Consider the following 19520-nt stretch of genomic DNA (forward strand, 5'->3'; position numbering starts at 1 on the left):
GGTAACCTGAATTTGTTTCTGTTTAAAAGCTTGTCGGAGGAGCGAGGACGTTGCTGTCAACTCACGGTCACATTAAATGGCCTCGAGTTAAATCGTGTCAAGACATCATTGTGTAGTATCTCGCTGCAGTTCTTCACATCAAAATGGAGCTGAGAATTCTATATAAACTAGCCTCCACCACGCACTGTTCAGTGTAGAACACGCGGTCTCTGCCAAGGCCATCACTGCACTCTCCCAGTCAATTTTCCAAGCCGCCAGGTCTACACAGTGTTGCAGAGTGCAGCGGCGTGCGGTCAGCCGGGTCAAACATTTATTTGTTTTTCACGAGTATAAAGAGGGAGCGGGCCCATGGGGAGGCATCAGTGTCTCTCCTTCAGTGTTCAGAGAGCTACCCAGACGAGAACCATGAAGCTGTGTCTGTTTCTGGCTGCGCTGGTAGCTCTGTCGGCCGCCGCCGAAGACAAGGAGGCTGACCAAGAGACCCAAGCCACCGGGTCCTATTCTGCTTTTGGAGGATACGGCAGGTGCTTTGCTGCTAGTTCTTCTCAACGTTCCCCTTGCCTTGAGGCATTCACTTCGCGTATGCCTCTACATTAGATGTGGTTCAAAGTCGTATCTGCTCCTTCCCGCAAACATCATCACACGGCTGCCTGATTCAGTGCCAAATCTGAAATTCCCGAAAGATCGGATAAACAGGAGCAGGACCATGAAATGTCTTTGTGGCTATCGAAATAGCTGTAATTTCTCACTTTGCGGACGTTATTGCCTCCACATCGTGTACAAAACGTACGATGTTGAATTTGTGCATGATCCAGAAACATAAACGCTTCCAGGGCAAATCTAATGGCTCATTTGATTCGAATGAGCCGTAATGAGAATCAGGTCTACCTGATAGGCTGGATGAAAAATGATGAGCATACCATACTACTCTACGTGCTTTTCAAACCAAGATGTCTGTTACATGAGGCAGCACGAGTTCAAATACCAGTTAAATGAAGGCTAGGTGGAAAGTAGCAAAATAACAACGCTAGCGTGGAAAAGGCCATTCTTTATGAAGACCAGCCCACTCGTCTGTTGTTGGTGTTCACGGATCATGATGTCTAAATTGTTTGTCAAAATAGGGCAGAGGGAAATGTGCTGGACAGTATCGGTAAGGGTCTGTGAAATATTTAATACTCTGGCTAGTGTGCTGTGTAGAATGCCCATAACTGTTTGGCCCATCTGCCCACCAGTCGTGTTAGCCATGTAACCAGACGGCTTTGCCCTGAGCAGTGCAACATTATCGCCACAGAACGAACGCACGAATACTTGCCCCAGGAACAGCTTCCGCAGAGGCCGCAGCTTCGGCGGCTATGACAACCGGGCCCTCGGCTACAACGGCAACTACGGCCAGAACTACAACAGCCGCTCCGGACGCGGTTACGGGCGCAGCCTGGACGGCTACGGAAACTACGGACTGGGATATAACGGATATGGTGGCTACTACGGCAATAGCGGCCTCGGCGGCTATGGTGGATACGGCCGTTCGTCAGCAGCCTACGGAGGGTACGGACGTCGCCTCGGAGCTTACAATGGCTACAATGGGCGCCTCGGGGCCTACGGCGGCTACGGCAGCCGTTCTTCTCCCTACAGCCGATACGGCGGACGCAATGGAGCGTATGACGGGTATTATTGAAGAATCTGCCCACGGCAACGGCCTGAAGCCGGTGTGTTGACTACGCAGAAGTGGTGTTTCCGGGACCATTATGGCTGTCTCGATCCTGCGAATATCAATGATGCGCCACATCTGAACTCTCCTGTTTGATCTCGCAGTGTCTACTGTGAGACGCAAATCGTCACAGCTCCGGAATATTCTCCACGCCTTCTTCTTTGTGAGTCTGTGTTCTTCGCTTGCCATTCATTTGAAACACCGAAGCGCAGGATACCAAAATACACAGTTTTGCCAGGAATGCCTCGTTTTCTTGACTACTAAAGACGAACGTCGCCTGTACGGCACTGTGTATTGTATATTATTTACAAGCGTAGCAATTGAACTAAGGAGATGTGGAGGAGGTGGGAGCCATGGTAGACTCCATGCTAGTTCGCTAACATTAAGATAAACGAAAACTAATGTATTGCAGTTACAAACAACACATATGACTACCGGCCACTTCGTAAAAAAAAACGGGTTCATGCGATCCAAAATTTGTGCCCGAATTAAAGAACGGACGACATAGGGTACAGATGGAAGGTGGGAGTTCTTCTGCGTACAACTCGAGTACAGAGACACATCACGGAGCACAGCACCACACAGGTGTCGGTGCGGCGTCGGTGCGGCCGCATGCTGCAGAGAAAGAGAGAGCAGGACGACCATCCTCACTTTCTGTCTTCTTCCAACACACATATCCGTCCCGTCGGGGGGTGCATCTCGCCGCCGCGGACTCAGAAGCGGGTCGATCGCACGCGGCCGTCGGGACCAGGCAACACCTCCGACACGCGGCCGGGCAGCCATCGCCCGCGCGGCACGTCGTCTTCCACCAGCAGAGCTAAGTCACCACATGCCGGATTCCTTGTCTCGTGTGTCCACTTCCGTCGGCCGGCCAGACCGGGCACGTACTGAACCAGCGCTCCAGAACTGATTAGCTAACGCCTGCGTCTGACGCGAGAGACGCCGGCTGCAGGCGTCTCTGTCGCTGAACATTCCAGACAGCATACAGGCCGTCGGATGGTCCAGAAGGAGGTGATTGAGCGTCAACACCCCTACACTACACAGATAATCTACTCTCTTCTTTTATACCCCGTGACTGTGTATAACCCCGACTTTGGTACGTCTAACTCAGGCTTGCCAGCCTGGAGAGCTTAGCGCACTGTACGCAGGCGTCGATGAAATGAAGACCGCCTGGCGAACTAATGGACACAAAATGACCGCTGCCGTCGACGCAGCCATCAAACCACAATACCGTCCGTCATAATGTCGTCCGTCCGTCCGTAAATGAACAGTCTCCTCGCGATGAACCTGCTGAGGATCACCAGAAAACTGTCTGTGTTGAAAGACATTCGAAGTGGACGGCGCGTGCAGTAACGTATGTTATCAGCAGGCGCTATCTGTTCTGCTAGCCGTTATGTGGACCAGTCTTAGTGACCAGGGGACGAAACGGTCGATTCCAACGGAGCTGAGGCCGCAGCGAATATCAAATAGGGCTGCCGGTCAATCAGTCATCCGCTGCTGCAGGGTCTGTTGCGTCACGCGCAGGGTCCAGTATTTATTACAGGTCGTTGAGGACGTGATCCGCCCCTGGGTTGCACCAGCTTCTCGTGAGCGGCCGTGATCAGCAGCCACGTCACACGGCTGTCTCTCGGCAGGATCAGGGGATGGCGAGCTTCCTCCGGCAGCGGAGCGTGCAACAGCAAATCTCCGGTCCAGAGCAGGCTATCCCGGTCCAACTGAGGGCACAGCGGCAGCAGACGACTTCCGCTGGTGATTGGAGCTGCTCTGGTCAACGCAGTCATCTCCTGGCAGAAGGCCTCGTGTCGCAATTGGTGAACGATGAAAGCTCTTGCTTCTCGGAGCTCAAGCGCGGACAAGGGACCAAACTCCTGTTTTGTTAGTCAGAACTTTTCTAGGACAATAAAAAACACATCGATAAGTTCTCGTTGGACACTAAATGCCGGAGTTCTGTTCACTAAGCTTCGATATGAATCCAGCTCTACGCATAAGATACGCAAATACACTTTAAACAGCAGCGCGTTGAATTTGAATTGAAAGCTGGAATTTTTGTCTCCAATTTTAATTCGAGTATACTCCCATCCGTATTTTCTGGTGACGACTGAGCCACTTATTCGAAACAAGGCCCCTGTTGCGACTGTACTAGTTGATCCCCTGTTGCAGCGAAGAAGACAAATTGACCGTCCACTCCATTTACTGTGTGTACTGTTGTGTTTACTTGTGTGGTGTGGAAATACCCAACTATGAAAATGCATGTTATCGTTAATTTTGGCTTCTTTGTCTTGCGCCGGACGGCCTGAGCTACAGTGAATGTGTTGCGCCGGGTTCCCACGAAACCGGTCTAACGTCCCCACCCCAGGCAGTTTCGGAAGACTGCTTTAAAATAACACAAGAAGAAAAAGAGGCTCTGCACTGGCACAAACAAAAATAATCGGTGACTGGCCCTTGGCCTCCTGACTGGACTGGCCTCCCGCTGTGCTAGTAACCAACGCGTTTTTGTCTGACGGCATTCATCTTCGTAAACGTGCCGCTTTTAAGCCTGCAACCCGTAACGCGCATGTTAAAACAGCTCAAAAGTGCCACCTCAAACCCAGAACAGCTGAGGCCACGTTTATTACGACTAGAACTTCCTGATACAGCGAAACTTCAGCGTTTAGACATGTGTTCTGCACAAGCCCACGCTGCAAGCGTTAGCGAGTAATGACCAATACTAAGCTTTTAGCTCCGTCTAACTGGGATGGTGTGTTGTAATCTGTTTTTATTTTCCATTTTGTGGTTGTGTCCATTGGTGTGTTGCGGGAGAGATGACACTTTGGTTCATTGCATCTTTAGCTTTAAGTTGGTTCACTGATTTTGAAGCTATGTATTTTGGGCCCTGATGCGGTCTGTAAGACCCGCCCGTGTCATACTTGACGCATGTGCGGTTGTATTTCGTGTGAGAAATGACCAAAGTGCTGTGAATCTTGTTATCTTATCGGACACGTGATATGTACATGTGCAGCAGTTGCATGAAAGTTATTTTCTTCGGATGGTTTCCGACCACAAAGCAAACAATCCTTTCCTGCCCACGGAATGATGACCTTTATAAACGCGCGTCAGAAGCAGCGATTGATAGAAATCTGGCGGGATTTGTTTTCTGGCGGCGTCCTTTAAATGTAATTCAACAGTGCGGGATGCAGCATGCCGCTACGGCGCCAGCTCGAGGCGGAGCAGCCTCCCCTCAGCGGTTCCCGTCCCATTGCCGCCCTGATAATTGGTAAAACATATTGACAGAGAACTCCAAGCCTTCGTTTTCATTTACCTACTTTTGCTTTTCTTCGCTTTCCTTGATGTCATACGAAGGTGAGACAAATCCAGTCTTCCTCCCTTTTAAATAGACCTTAATGATGATTCTGCGGTCTGGAATATTAACCACCTTCTTTACAGAATTTACCGGCTGCAAACTTAAATTGGATTTCATAGATGTTGGATTAATTCGCTAGCCGCCAAAACACGTTTGATAGACACCAAACACTGAACAATTGATAGCACATAAAGGAGACAGTTTAAAGCAAAAAATCATTTTCACCGACAATTTAAGGTTGATAAATTTTATTTTGCTGTTTTTTGTTCATAGCACGGCTCAATAATGCTAACTTTCAGCTTTTCCAATTTTGCTATCTCACCAAGTCAGATTATCTCTCCATGCTTAGCATTAGGACAGAATGGTGCGGCTAATACAGAAGTGTTTGCTAGCGAAATTCGGCGGTTCAAAACTGTTTTCTCATATTTTCAGTAGAGAGTTCCTATTACTGATTTCACATCCTAATCTTGGATGCTGCGAGTTAGATAAGCGTTTTATTTTTTGGATGGGTTAGATGACGCTGTCTGTCAGCAGACGATGTGAAAGATGCTGGCTTTGGTTTTTTTGGAGAAGAAAGAAGCGCACTCTTAAAGAAATAGTGTTTTTACCGTCTGGGGCACCTAGTTGCTTACTTTACCTATGTCCCATATTCTTGGTGGTTTGCCCCAAATTTCTTGAAGTGGCCACATATGTCTACTCCAACAAGGTTTTGTCTCTGGTGTCAGTGATAGGCTGACTTGCAGATGATTGTATTCGACTGAATTATGCCCCAGTGCATTGATTGAAGTCATGGTAAAGGAAATACATTTGCTGTCCTATTTGTGAGATGACCTCCATATGAACTTCAAATGTGTCTTTTTTAGACAATGCAACTTCCATCAACTCATGAGTTTCAGCCTTTTTTACCTGAATTTTCGCTCCTGAGTGGTCTCTGGAGTGAAATATTTCACTCCCCACGCAAGTTCAAAAGCAATTCTAGCTGACTGTACGCGCATGGTGATACCACAACCATGCTCATTGTTTTCATCCTGCAAACACCAGAGAAACCTGTTTTCTCATAGGGAACCAGCCGGTTTGATGTCACACTATCTGCTTGGAAAGAAAATTGGTCACTTCTCATGAAGATTACCTTCGCTCCGTTTGACTGCATACCCTTTTGTGCTCTTTGACTTGCATTCATTTAGCACGCCAAGACGAAGATTATATAAATGCATTGTTTAACCCCAATGGCATGTTCGCTTGCCTACTTAAAATGGACGACGCCTTGATGACACTGCGTATTGGCTTACAAGCACAGAGGCAGGGTCAGGGGTGTAGAGCGAGGAAACTGTAGGTTCCATTGTGCTACATGTTCCGAGAATGGTGGGCATACACCATATGGCGACGTGTGAGAAAATGTACTTCGAAGCTGGTTTTAGCTCCCACGTTTTCTGAGACGTTCCTTGACGTATCTTTATAAGGGACGGGGGCTATGCTAAGGGAATTTTACGAACCCGTGCCTAGCGCTTCACAAAAAAAGAGAACAAAAAACTACAGATAGTGCACCTTCACATATCACTGAAGGGATCTGACAAAAACGAGAGTAAAGCGGATGATTTTTTCGCAAATAAGTCTTTTGGGAAATAAGAGCAAAATATCGGACATGTTTGCGTGATATGTTCGAACGCAGATGTTGAGCTAAGGTACTATTGTCTGACATCGCGTTGCGCTTCTTTACATGATGCCTGGCCCATACTTCTGTATGAAGCGGCCTGCACCATGCATAGTTCAGCACAGAGAAGCTGGTCTCCGCTGAGGCTATCACTATGTTCTCCCAGCTTGCTTTCCTAAACCGCAATGTCTACACAGCATTGCAGAGGGCAGATCCATGCGGTTATCCGGGTCACGCATCTCCTTGGCTACCACTACCGTTTCCACGAGTATAAAAGAGAGAACGGGCCCATGTGGAGGCATCAGTGATCTCTCCTTCGGTGTTCACAGAGCTACCAGACGAGAACCATGAAGCTGTGTCTGTTTCTGGCTGCGCTGGTAGCTCTGTCGGTCCGCCGCAGAAGACAAGAAGACAGACCAAGAGACCCAGGCCAGCGGGTACTCTTCCGCTTAGGAGATGGCAGGTAATTTGATGCATGTCTTGCTATCGTACGGCTCCGCTAGGATGCCCACAAGCTGAATGTGGTTCGATTTCATTACTAGATTTTCAGATTTTGTCGAGGATCGGTCATTTCGTTTGGCGTTATGTTCACTGAGCACGGCCTTTGAAGTGATCACCAACATTGATTGTTGGTGACAATCACCAGTGTTGTTATGTAATGGACAATATGTGTGGGCCAGTGATATATTTCATACTGGCGGCCCGTCGCAATTCTGCATGGTGAGAACGAGACACCAATCGATGATGTTTTCAGTTGGGGGCAGGCCATGAAAGAACGCACATAAACTGGGTGTGCTTCATGGCCTATCAATCGCATGCACGCAGGCTGTCTTCCCATGTGTGGTGCAACATCACCATCCCTGAAACTAACGCACCAACACTTTTTTCCTAAGGAGCGGCGTCGTCAGACAGGGCTCGCAGCTTCGGCGGCTACGACAACCGGGCCTTGTACAAAGGTAACTACGGCCAGGGCTATTACGGCAACAGCCGCTACGGTCGTGGTTACGGGCGCAGCTTGAACGGCTACGGAAATACGGACTGGGATATAACGGATACGGTGGCTACTACGGCAACAGCGGCCCTCGGCGGCTTACGGTGGATACGGCCGTTCGTCAGGAGCCTACGGAGGGTACGGACGTCGCTCAGGAGGCCTACCACGGCTACGATCGGCGCCATTGGAGTTTACGGCGGCTACGGCAGGCGTTCTTCTCCGTAAAGCCGGTATGGCGGACGCAACGGAGCTTATGGAGGATATTACTTAAACACGTGTACACTGGTGACGATCTGCAAGCAGTTTGCTGTCAACGCGCACGTGGCAGTTTGGTGATCGTTCTTCGCTGTTTCCGATCCTGCGAACACCAGCGATTCGACATCCCTGAGCCCACATGTGTAATGCCACATTCCCGGCTGTAAAGACTGTTGCTACTTTTCCTCGCTATTCCTTATGTTGTCTTCAATGTAAGTCTGTATATTCTTCTTCAATGTCTTCCAGGTTTTCAACACATCACACACATGAAACCGAAATATACTGTGTTGTCCGAAATGATCTGGTGTCTTGCCTACTAAAGACCGAAGTCGACGACCAACGCACTGAGTATTGTCTTCCCACAAGTAAAGAAGCTGTCAAGGCTGTGGAACGAGGAAACTCTGGGTTCCAAAGCACTCAATTCCCAAGAACGCTGAACATGAGCTATATGGCGACGCATGAAAACAAGAATCTCGAAATCGGTTTTAGCTCCTACGCTTCCTAAGACGATCCTTGACGTATGCTAAAAAGGAACCAGGCTTAGGCGGAGAGAATATTCCGGTCCCGTACCATAGCGGTTCGCCAAAAACAATGACACAAGACTACGAACAATGCAGCAGCAGATATCCCGCGAGAGAACTGAGTAAAAACCAATGTAATACAGCGACGGCCTTTGTCGCAAAAATGTGCAGGGTGAAATGCAACACAAAACATGAATATGTTCGACGTGCGCTAGAGAAGAACGAGCATATGCACGACCTATCCATCTCCTGGAGATGCGTACCCAAGATGGTGCATACACACCTATGGCTTAATGAATTGAAGGTATAGGTGGGGCTATTATTTCGGCTAATGAGTAGGTGATGTGTAACACAAGCCTGTCTGTGCAGCGGAAGATACCTGCATATTGTCGGATATTTGCATGCGTCGGAACCTCCTGCGTCTCTAACAAGGCGGTCTTCTACTGCGCTCCCATTTCAGCAGGGTCCGGGACAACCCACAGTGGTTAGCTGGATGCATCACTTTTGGTTTCTAACCGTCCTGTGTTCGAGCGGGTCGTTGGGGCTACGCCCAGACGAGATCGACACGCGCTCGGGTAGGGGTCAAGTTGACCCCTCGAAGGAATTTTCGGAATAGGTCCCGAACGACGCTGGGTAGCCGCGCCGAATATTTCTTAGCTGTACACAATTCAATAGCGGATCGTGTGGCATCAAAAATATAGATGTTCTATGTAAAGTCGCTTGCCCTACGGTAGGTCAAACTCAGACCATGAATTTTGCGAAGATAATTTCTGGGGAATCGTGCAATCTGATGCAACAACGAAGTGTTTAACGAGACCACACATCTCTGAGATACTTTCTTAGGCAACACCACCATTGAAGAGCAAATTCCATTGACCTAAGGTCAGTTTTGAAGGACAGGCCAAGGTCAAAGCCGATCTGTTTTATTACTATAGGGCTTGTTGTATCGGGTAGTTTCTGGTGCTCATTTTGTGTTTGTTGATAACAAAAACCACATTGTGCATCTTCCACGAACTTCTCAAAGGTCAGAATAGGTCACTGACCTAAAGTGACCCAGATCAACATTTTGTTTTAAGGAACGTGCTGCCTAGCGTAATCTTTGTCGTTTATTCGAATGGAAAAATCAAAGCAGTCTAGCATAATTTTCGACATGACCTCCGAAACGTCAGACAACATGACTGACCTTAAATGATCAATTAACCTTTATCGGTTAAAGTTAGTACGGGTATCTAGGTTCTGGGGTACTTTGGAGACCAGCCTAGAGATTGACCTTGCTTGACCTTATTTAAGCCAACGGTCATGACATAGGAATGTCAAACTGTGGTCTAAGTGAGTTCAGATACGGGCCAGCACACCTCGCAACTTTGATATGTCTAGCTCCCTTAGTTCCTGAGATCTCAAGGGTTCAAATTGACCCCCACCAGAGCCAAGGGTATCCAATCGGCCACCCCGGTGCGTGTTAAAGCAGCGTTGCCTCTCCTTCATTCCGAGTTCAGTAAGCCATGAGGATTTGATTGCATGATGTGCAAGTGGTGGTACGCAGATTCATAAGTGTGAAGATGAAATGATCCACTAAAATTACGAATGTGTCAGTTTTTGGAGACCATTGTCGATGTGTTCCGACGCAAGCGCTCATGTCCGAACTTAAGTGGTAGCGAAATCCTGAATGGAGTAGTAACGATGGCCGGGCTGGAGTGAAGGTAAATCAGAGCGTATGTGGTAGCTGCGACCGAGCTGAAGTGATAGCGACGTCAGAGGTTGGTCTAGTGGTGAAGCCAAAAGCTGATTCTTTGGTCCAGCCGGGATGCGGGTAGCGTGCGGCATCAGTGCGCAGCGCAGAGCGCGGCCGGTTACAAGTGGCGCGGTACAGGCGTCTGGTCTCGTGCGTGATGACATATATTGCACATTGTCCGGTCGTCGTAATATGCACTTGCCCCTCGTCGTCTCTGCTTGTCTTTTCAAGGGAGCATGCCACTTTTTGTTCCTGTCACTTATTGTTGGATCAGACGTGTACAATTGGGTGAGTAATGCCAGTTTTCTCCAAATCGTTTTGAATAGTTCAACATTCTGATTTGAAGTAGCCGCTCCTGCGGCAGAAATCTTATAAGACTCTCCGCTCACCGCCACGAAAGTCATGCCTTTTATTTGCCTCGCTTCTCGAATTTTGTGCTCTGTAATGCTTTAACACAATAATTTGCCGAAATGTTTGGGTCACAGATACTACGAAAGATTAAGCACTCTTTGGACAAAAATATAGGCGGACACCAGCCAACTATCCTGCGTATTCAACGCAACGCTGCACCATGACTTAAATTTTCTCCCCTGTGGCTTGGATACTATAGCTTGGCGTCACTCAAAGTGGCTCTTTTCCAGGCGCGCTTTGCCTTTGGCCGAGATGCACGCTGCCTTTGCCTTTAGAAGAAGTCTAGTGTTGTTACACAGCGCTGACAGCGTAGGTTGGATTCGAAAATAATTGAAATGGACGCTTTATAACGTCTTGACGGTGCTGCAGTGACACTACCCTGTGGTATTATAGGACGTTTCTGGTCCTGGGTTTCGCTAGAGTATGTTTTTGAAATATTCCGCAAAGGTGGGACAATCCTTTAACGTCTGTGACCATAGCAAAGGTCGGTTGAATCCAAAGTAATAGCAGGTTAGGTCTAGGTGTAGAATGTCAGGTATGGCTAGTCGACACGGGTTATATATATATATATATATATATATATATATAATTAACTTAAAAAGTAACTCACAAGAGACATCTGCTTCCATTTTATTCCGGCTTGATTAAGCGTTTGGGTACATTCTACATCGCTTCTCAAAAGGTAAGTCCTTTTTCATGCTGGCGCAACTGACACATTACAAATCAGAACATAAATCACGAGCATACAAAAAACAAAGAACTTCTCATGGGATTACACTTGCCACCGTTTTGGCCGTGCAAAAACAAGTCATCCCAAGCAGTACAGCAGGCATCATTAACATCACACTATGACCCACACAATAAACATCGCAACGTAAAGCAATGCATGCCGATGGCCTAATCTCCGCGTGGTTTGATCAGTGTCATGTTTCTTGTCTGTGTGATTTGTTGGCGATGTTCCTCCAAAGAGATGATTCAAAAGTCGATGAATTGGAGTGAATTACTTTGTCAGCACTGGTGCGTGGGCACGAATGAGTCGAGCCTCCAGAATGCTTCTTCATTGACAAACTCAGTGTATTGCAAAAAATGCAGGATAACCCCAGTTGAGAAAGCAACGATATTGCAAAGCATTTCTGTTTTGGGAACTACACTTTATTGACTTTCATATTCTAACCATGCATTCTTATGCAATCTGAATAGCCGATATTCATGCAACAAAACAAAAGAAAAACGATTCCCAGCTACTCACGGTCAGCAAAAACTGTTTCATCATTTGCAATGCATGTCTTATGACATCGTCAGTGAAAGACACAAGCTATGCAAAGGCAGATACACAAACGAACACTGTGACACATCTGGACGCGCTTCACTCGGCTGCAAACACGTTATTTGCGCCAAGTCTCCCTCCACCTGTCGGTTTCGCACTGCCTGATTATCTGCGGAAAGCTGTCTGCTGTCTGCTGAAAGCTGCCACTTTTCCCAAGTGCTCCTGCTTGTCTCTTATCTTGCAGACACTGTGTCTTCTATTGGCGTTCATCCTTTTAACACGTTGACACGAATGAAACCAAATATATCGTTTGAGCAGAAATGGACCGTTCCCTTCTCTAATTATACCGGATGTTAACGACACAGCACCGCCTGTTTTATTGCACTTATAAGCATAGACGTAAAATCAGAGGGCGGGACACGACCTCGTTGGATCCACAGTATCTCATTATGCGAGAGTACTTAGCATTAATTCTAAACTTAGGTATATTTTCCCACTGCGATGCGCGACAACACTAAACTTAAGCCTAGATTTTGTTACTCAAAGATCTAGGTTGTTTTCAATTATGCTTACGAAACACTACAAAATATTTGTATTTGCCTGCTCGCTTTCATTCTATGACGTGCGCCTCTGATGGACCTTCCCATCTTGTGCCGTAGTAAGTCACTTAAAAACAAAACAGGCTACGACCAATGCTCCAACAGCGGTGGCTGGAGGTATTCAAGTCGAAGCCAGTGTATGACTGTGCTGAACTTTGGCGACAAATATGTCATGGAATATCTATGGCAAACTATATAATATGTGTGCCGTACGCTAGACAACTGCAACACATGCACGCGCTTTACATCCGCTGGAAAACCAAGGTTATGTAACTGCACCTATGAACTTATGGGACAGTCATGGAAAGGTTTCATCTCCGTGGTAACGAATACATGTAGCGTAATGTGAGCTGGCCATGCAGAGCAGGGTATTTGAGTCTTGTCTCGCTGGAACATGCTTCGTCTGCAGCTGGTCATATGCTACATAGCTCCAATCTCGATAGGGTCTGGGACCACCCACAATGGATAGTTTGATGCCTCACATAAGGCTTCTGATATACTCCATGTCCCAGCTAGTCATTGGAGATTTGCCCCGGACAGGATGGAGTCGTGTTGTAGCTTTTACAATGGTGGGCTTTCTAAACGTGAAGCGATTTATTGCTTGGAATGTAATAATAGTGCGCACATATGTTCAGACTTATCTCTTGAAAACAATGATCCCTAAGGTTGCGAATGCACCATTCCTTATACCATGTTTTGATATATTTCTGTGCAGGTAAAAGCTGACCAGATATTGTACGCACGTTTGGAAATACGAACCGTGTACGTGTTGACTAAAACTGTATACATCTTTTTAAATAAGCACTGCCAACGCGTTGTAGGAAGTTGTGGTTCCCATCAACTTTGCCATTTTTTAGCACTGAGAAGTATGTTAAGTGGGCCCATTTTAATTAAAGTTAATAAGATAAAAAATATAAAAAAATGATATGGGCCCATGCACAATAGGTCGTCTGAAAAAGTAATCCTGAGACCGCTTGATACCCGACTTCAGCTGACCGCCCAAATCCATGCTACTGTGTTGAAATGACATATTTGTCATCTATAAAACGTGCACAGTGATTTGGAAGAATGTTTATAGCCTAACAAAGCAATAATGTGGCCAACCAAGAATATGGTGCTATGAAAGAGAAATACCACATCACGCACACCGGGATGATTCTAGGTTGGCCAGCTGCGCTATGAAAGTTATGTCTGCTTTCTGACGTTAGCACTCTTCTCGGGAGTCACTTGCGTCAAAGATTGCTCGTAGGCTTCATCCAAGACGCCTTCCGTTACCTAAGTCTTTTTGCGTAAAGGGACGATGCACGCCATGTTTACCCACTGATTTGAAAAGCACGTAAAATCGTCTTTGCAGCGACGTATTTCAAACGCCGGAATCTATCGGCGACAGTGTTGTTAGGCACATTTAAGTGAACACTAAGCTGGCAACAAGATAACTAACGTTACGGGCCTTGAAAAATGCGCCTTTTGCTCCTAGTTGTTTCTTGCACTTGCGGACCAGTTTGCCTTCTGATCATCAGAGTGGTTATCCTTTCGTGCACAAACAGGTATTCGGGTGGCCGGTTGGATACCTTTCACTCAGATTCGGGGGAGGGGGGGGGGGGGCAATTTGCCCGCCCACTGATATCTCAAACTTTAAGAGAGCTAGATTTACCAAACTCACAGGTGTGTCAACCTCCACGCGAAGTAACTTGTATAAAAATTAATGTTCATGGGTCAAGGCCTTCGGATCAAATGAGGCCAAACAAGGTCAAACTCTTGATTGGCGTCCAAAAATGCCCTCAGACCTTCTAATGGGACTGCGTGAACCCAAAATCTGTCTTAAGCAAAGATCTACTGGTGCTTATTTGAGATCAGGACCCTATTTGACCTTTAGAAGGTCATGTTGGCCGAAATCATTCAAGAATGCTTGGATTTTTGTATTCGGAAAACCGTACGGGATTATGCGTTGGTTCCTAAAACCAACATGTTGACCTCTGTCCTTTCAGGCCAGTAACCTATTCTGACCTTTGAGAAGTCCATGAAACGTGCATGATGCGGTCCCTGTTAGTAGCAAAATCCAAATGATCACGGGGATCTACCCCATACAGCAAGCTCTCAAGAAAACAGATAGTCTTGACCTTGGTCTGACCTTCATACCTGACCATGAATGGTTGGAACTTGTAAATTCAATTGTTTTGCTACCTGAGAACCGATCTCAGAGATGTGTGGCTTCGTCTAACGCTTCGCTGTTGCATCAGATTGAATGATTCCCAAGATATTGCCTTCGCTGAATCTATAGGTTGACTTGACTTGCCGTAGGTCGGCGGCCTTATAAGCTGCCTATCAATGACTTCATACAAAAAAATCTGGTATTCCGATTGTCTACTGCTTCACAATATTTGGAGCGGCTGCGCCGCGCCCTTCAGAAATGATTCCAGAAAATATTTCGGGAAGGTGGCGGCAAATTGACACGTCCAAGAGCGCGTTAAGGCATCCCTGCATAGCATCTCACTGCATTTCCTTCACCTAAAATGGGAATGCGGCTTCAATGTTAAGTGGCCTGCAGCACGCACTGCTCTGCGCGGAGAAGGCGGTCTCTGCCAAGGCTGTCATCGCACCCTCCCACCCAATGTTAAAAACCGCAAGGTCTACACGGCATTGCAGAGGGCAGCCGAATGCAGTTAACCGGGTCAATAATTTTCTTGGGTTACCGCTACCGTTCCCACGAGTATAAAGGGAGAACAGGCACATGCGGAGGTATCAGTCTCCTTTTCAGTGCTCACAGAGCTACCCAGATGAGAACCATGAAGCTGTGTCTGTTTCTGGCTGCGCTGGTTGCTCTGTCGGCCGTCGCCACCGAAGACAAGAAGACAGACCAAGAGCCCCAGGCCAGCGGGTATTCCTCCGCCTTGGGAAGACATGGCAGGTAATTTGATACATAGTTACTTTACTACGAGTGCTTTTCATCCTGCACTCCGCTAGACTCCCACAAATTAGGATGTGGATCGAATTCATACCATTTTGTCTAGGATGAGATCAGTTCGTTTGGCGTCTATGTTTAGTGATCACCAAAATTGAACTTCGGGTTATGCATTGGATAATATGTGTGGACCTGTGACATACTTCAAGCTTGTGACTAGTCGCAATTCTGCGGGGCGGAATGACACTCCAATCAATGATATTTAAAGATGTGACCCGCCATGAAAAAGCGCATGTAGCTGGTTGTGCCCTATTGCAAACCAATCCCATTTGCAATGGACCCAGACTGTTTTTCTCTAGGTGGTGCAACATCTTCATCCCGGAATTACGCACAAACACTTTTTCCTCAGGAGGGGCCGTCGGCAGTCGGCCTCGCAGGTCGGCGCTATGACAACCGAGCGCTGTACAAACGGTAACTATGGAAACCAGTCCGCTACGACCGTGGTTACGGGCGCAGCTTGAACGGCTACGGAAACTACGGACTGGGATATAACGGATACGGTGGGCTACTACGGCAACAGCGGCCTCGGCGGCTATGGTGGATACGATCCTTCGTCAGCAGCTTACGGAGGGTACGGACGTCGCTTCGGAGCCCAACCACTGCTACAATCGGCGCCTCTGAGCCTACGGCAATGCGTTCCTCTCCGCACAGCCGATGTAAAGTGGACCAGCAGAGCCTAACTACGGATACTATTAGAGTGCTTAATCCGACACGGCCTGAAGCCAATGTGTTGGCGATACGCCCATGGTGTTCCTATGGCCGTTCCCACCGTTTCCATCCTGCGAACATCAAGAATGCGTGACATTCGGTCCCACTTGTCTTGTGTTACACTGTCCGCCCGCGAGGAAGCCAGTCACTTTTTTGGGTTATTGCTTATGTTTGTGTGCTTTGACTTTCATTCATATGGCACCCCAAAGCGAATGACACCGAAATACATCATTTTGCTCGTGATGGCCTATTTGCTTGCCTACTAAAGGCGGACGTCGACTTCACAGCACTGCTTATGGGCTTTATCACAAACAGAAGCAAGTTCAGTGGTGTGTGACAAACAAACAGTGAGTTCCGTGACACTCTTCTTTCCGAGAATGGTGAACGTGGACTCTATGGGGACGCATGAAAAGAATGAACTTTGAATCCCTCTTGGCTCTCACACTGTTTGAGAAGTTTCTTCACGTATGTTTTTACGACGGGCTTAGTTAAGTAAATGATGAACATTTTATTGCATGCTATGCATATGGTATGTGCGCTTGCATATGTATACCACATCACAATATCTATTAAAATTTTAAATGCATCAATTTCTGCAGATCATTTGTGTTTCCATTGCAACGTAAGCTGCCATGAAATACCAAAATTGTTTGCGGCATGCTCGTAACGTACGCATGATGCGAAATGAATGCCAGCAACGCATCGCAATATGGCAAGACCACGAAAAGACACCTCCAGTTTAGTGGTCTACCAACTGCGCCAACCGGAAAGAGAAAAACACAACGTCACTCCATCCGATGTGAGAGATTGATGTCCAGTGAGTGGGGACTGACTGGTGGCGAAGTCCTTATTCGAATTGTAGAGAAGTCCTCGCTGGAAAGGTAGTCACATATGGACTGGAGCGTAGACAAGTCAGAGCTAGTGTGATAACGAGGTCAGAGCTAGTGTGGCCGTTAGGGGAGCAGGGGAGGCGTATCCCAATTTTACGATGAAGGGGGGACTTAACGAGCTGGCCCCATACCGATGGGCCCCTATATTTCAGTCCAGGCGCGAAGCCAGGGCCTTGACAAGGAGGAGCATAGGGTTGACAAGGCGCCACACGATAGTAAAGCCCCTCCCCTCTCAGACCAAATCTCACCGATTATAACTCATTTTTATTGAGGGCATACTTTATTCATTCTTACCTTCTTTGACTGGAATAGAACGCAAAAGCCACCGCGAGACCAATTCTGCCTGAATTTTATAGTCAACCAACTGTAGAAATCATGCGTCAAACGACTGCATGAAAGAAATCACCGGCGCTCGTCGTTTTGCAATGGTTTAGCGGGCTTTTCCAAACCGAAAGGACTCGAAGCTCTGTCAGAATCTTATCTGGGCTGTACAGAGATGTTAGCGACCCCGCGAATGTACATTGTAGATATAATGGGTCAACAACTTGTATTAACATGGCAAAGACATCTTTGTCTGGAAATGGTTAGTATTTATTCAGAATTTATGAACAATAGGCAACTTACGTAGCTTACTTTGAGCAGCCGTTCGTAAATCTAGAGCAAAAAACTCAACGCCAGGTGTTGCAGTCTCCGTTGGCTGTGCGGCGGTCGCCCTTTAGCTAACACAGGCTGCTGTCAACGGATGGCCGAAAACGATGACATATTTGCCAGCAATACCTCGGATGCTTCAAGACCTCAAACCACACATTTGGAGGGCAGGCGGGCGCATATTTCACCTGTGCGATTTTTAGATTGATGGATTGAAGAGATTGATATTTACAGTGTCACGAAGAGTGTTTGGAATCTGGTGATAGAACTGGAGGGAGTAAAGGTAGAATCTCTATTTCTGGTGTTGCGGTGGCTATCGATCTGTCCGAAGACACCTCAGATGTTAAAAAAGTTATAAGCCCACCTAACCTTTGAACGGTACGAATTAATTTTCCTAAGACATTCGGGAGCATTATTCCACGACGGTCGCTGTCGCGCGCACGGCACCCGCCGCCCCTGGTGTCACTTGCATTAACCAATGCGATTCGGCTTTACGGGAACTGCAACCCGGGCCATCGCTGTTCTTGCTTTCGAGACTGCGGGCGCGGGCTCAAAACTTTTGATGGTTTGTTTCACGAGTCGATTCTGCGAGGAATAAAATTACTCAGGCAAACGTGGGATGGCCTTGTCCGTTTTTAAACTCAGTTTCATTCACTCTTTTCAACACTGATGAGACTCCCCATTTCTTCCCGGGAAAGTCACCGTTGAAAAGATTACTAGGGAGCATAGTAGTGTTTTCGGTCAAGAGCTAAATGGCCATTCTGTCCCACCGCGGGGTGCCTTCCGGCTGCCATTCTGGCGACACAGGGGATCCCCTGGCCGATCTGGAGGCCCTTAGAGGAACGCATCATATCACATTAGCTCCTTCAAGGCGCCGGCGGCGTTCTGACCCGGGAGACCGCAGTTGACCCCGGATCAACGCAGGAACCGCCATTGACGCAACAGCAGTCCTCATCACCACAGGTGGTCCGATAATTGGCACAAAGGCCCAGTTCGGCTTGCCGGGCCCAACAGAGTTGGGTTGGGGTCCCACATTCAGTACTTCTGTACTTGATACCTTGACTGTCACATGTTTCGTCCACCGCTCATTGTAAAATCATCTTGGCAAGTTGCCATGTTCCCTTTCATGTCAGAGGGCCCCGAACCAACGTAAGAGCTCTGTCATTCGGGGCCCCGTCGCCGCCACTATTGAGCACGCCTTTTTCTCACCGACTCGAGGCTCCTTTGACGCGGAATACCTTGTTCGGTACTGTGGACCCGTGAACGATATGGGAGCCCGTATTGTTACAGGTGCCGCGATATGTAGATCGCGGGCCTGGCCGTGTCCCTTCTGGAGAAATAGGGCCCCAGAGCTCAGACCGGCACGGAGCCGACCGTTCGGTGTTGGTGCTCTCTGGCCGAGACAGAAGAATTCTCTCTCTCAGTGGTCCCCAATTGATGCAAAGCCTCTAACTGACATTTGAGAATCACGGCCCTACGGGTTGGGGCCCTTAATGGGACATGCAGTCAGCCCTTTGAGTCGTAAGTTTTCCAATGGGCCGCTGATCTTTGGTCTCAGGAGACCCTTTAGCCCATTTTCAGGCGCCCTCAAACACCGCTCCTGGCCGACTCAGGCAACTTGCCGCCACATGATCCCTGTTACGCACTGCGGCCACCGACTGACACACCGGAGCCCCTCATGGTGCGAGGGACCACCGAACATTGCAAATCGCAGGCCCCGGCCTCGTCCGTGCTTGAGAACTGGGCCTCAGCGGCTCAGACAGACATGGAGCCGACTGTTTCACTTCGTGTCGATGCCTTGAACATAAGAGGGATAGAACACCCGTAAGAGGGACCT

The 19520-nt window shown here is 47.8% G+C and overlaps 1 protein-coding gene across 1 annotated transcript; it reads left to right on the forward strand.

Moving 5' to 3' along the window:
• The first annotated feature begins 387 nt into the window (after positions 1-387).
• LOC119109109 (keratin-associated protein 19-2-like) lies at positions 388-1691 on the forward strand. The gene is made up of 2 exons (XM_037232659.1): positions 388-524; positions 1318-1691. The coding sequence occupies exons 1-2, from the start codon at positions 406-408 to the stop codon at positions 1673-1675; spliced, it is 477 nt and encodes a 158-aa protein (XP_037088554.1). The 5' UTR covers positions 388-405; the 3' UTR covers positions 1676-1691.
• Positions 1692-19520: the final 17829 nt, after the last annotated feature.

Source organism: Pollicipes pollicipes, unplaced genomic scaffold (assembly GCF_011947565.3).
Source record: "Pollicipes pollicipes isolate AB1234 unplaced genomic scaffold, Ppol_2.1 Scaffold_7231;HRSCAF=8579_pilon_pilon_pilon, whole genome shotgun sequence".
NCBI classification, from domain to species: Eukaryota; Metazoa; Arthropoda; class Thecostraca; order Pollicipedomorpha; family Pollicipedidae; genus Pollicipes; species Pollicipes pollicipes.

Bases quoted from the DNA above. Each gene is read 5' to 3' on its own strand.
- LOC119109109 (XM_037232659.1), top strand. From the start codon at position 406: ATGAAGCTGTGTCTGTTTCTGGCTGCGCTGGTAGCTCTGTCGGCCGCC. The intron at 525-1,317 runs GTGCTTTGCTGC...TACTTGCCCCAG, and splicing joins GCTTTTGGAGGATACGGCAG to GAACAGCTTCCGCAGAGGCC.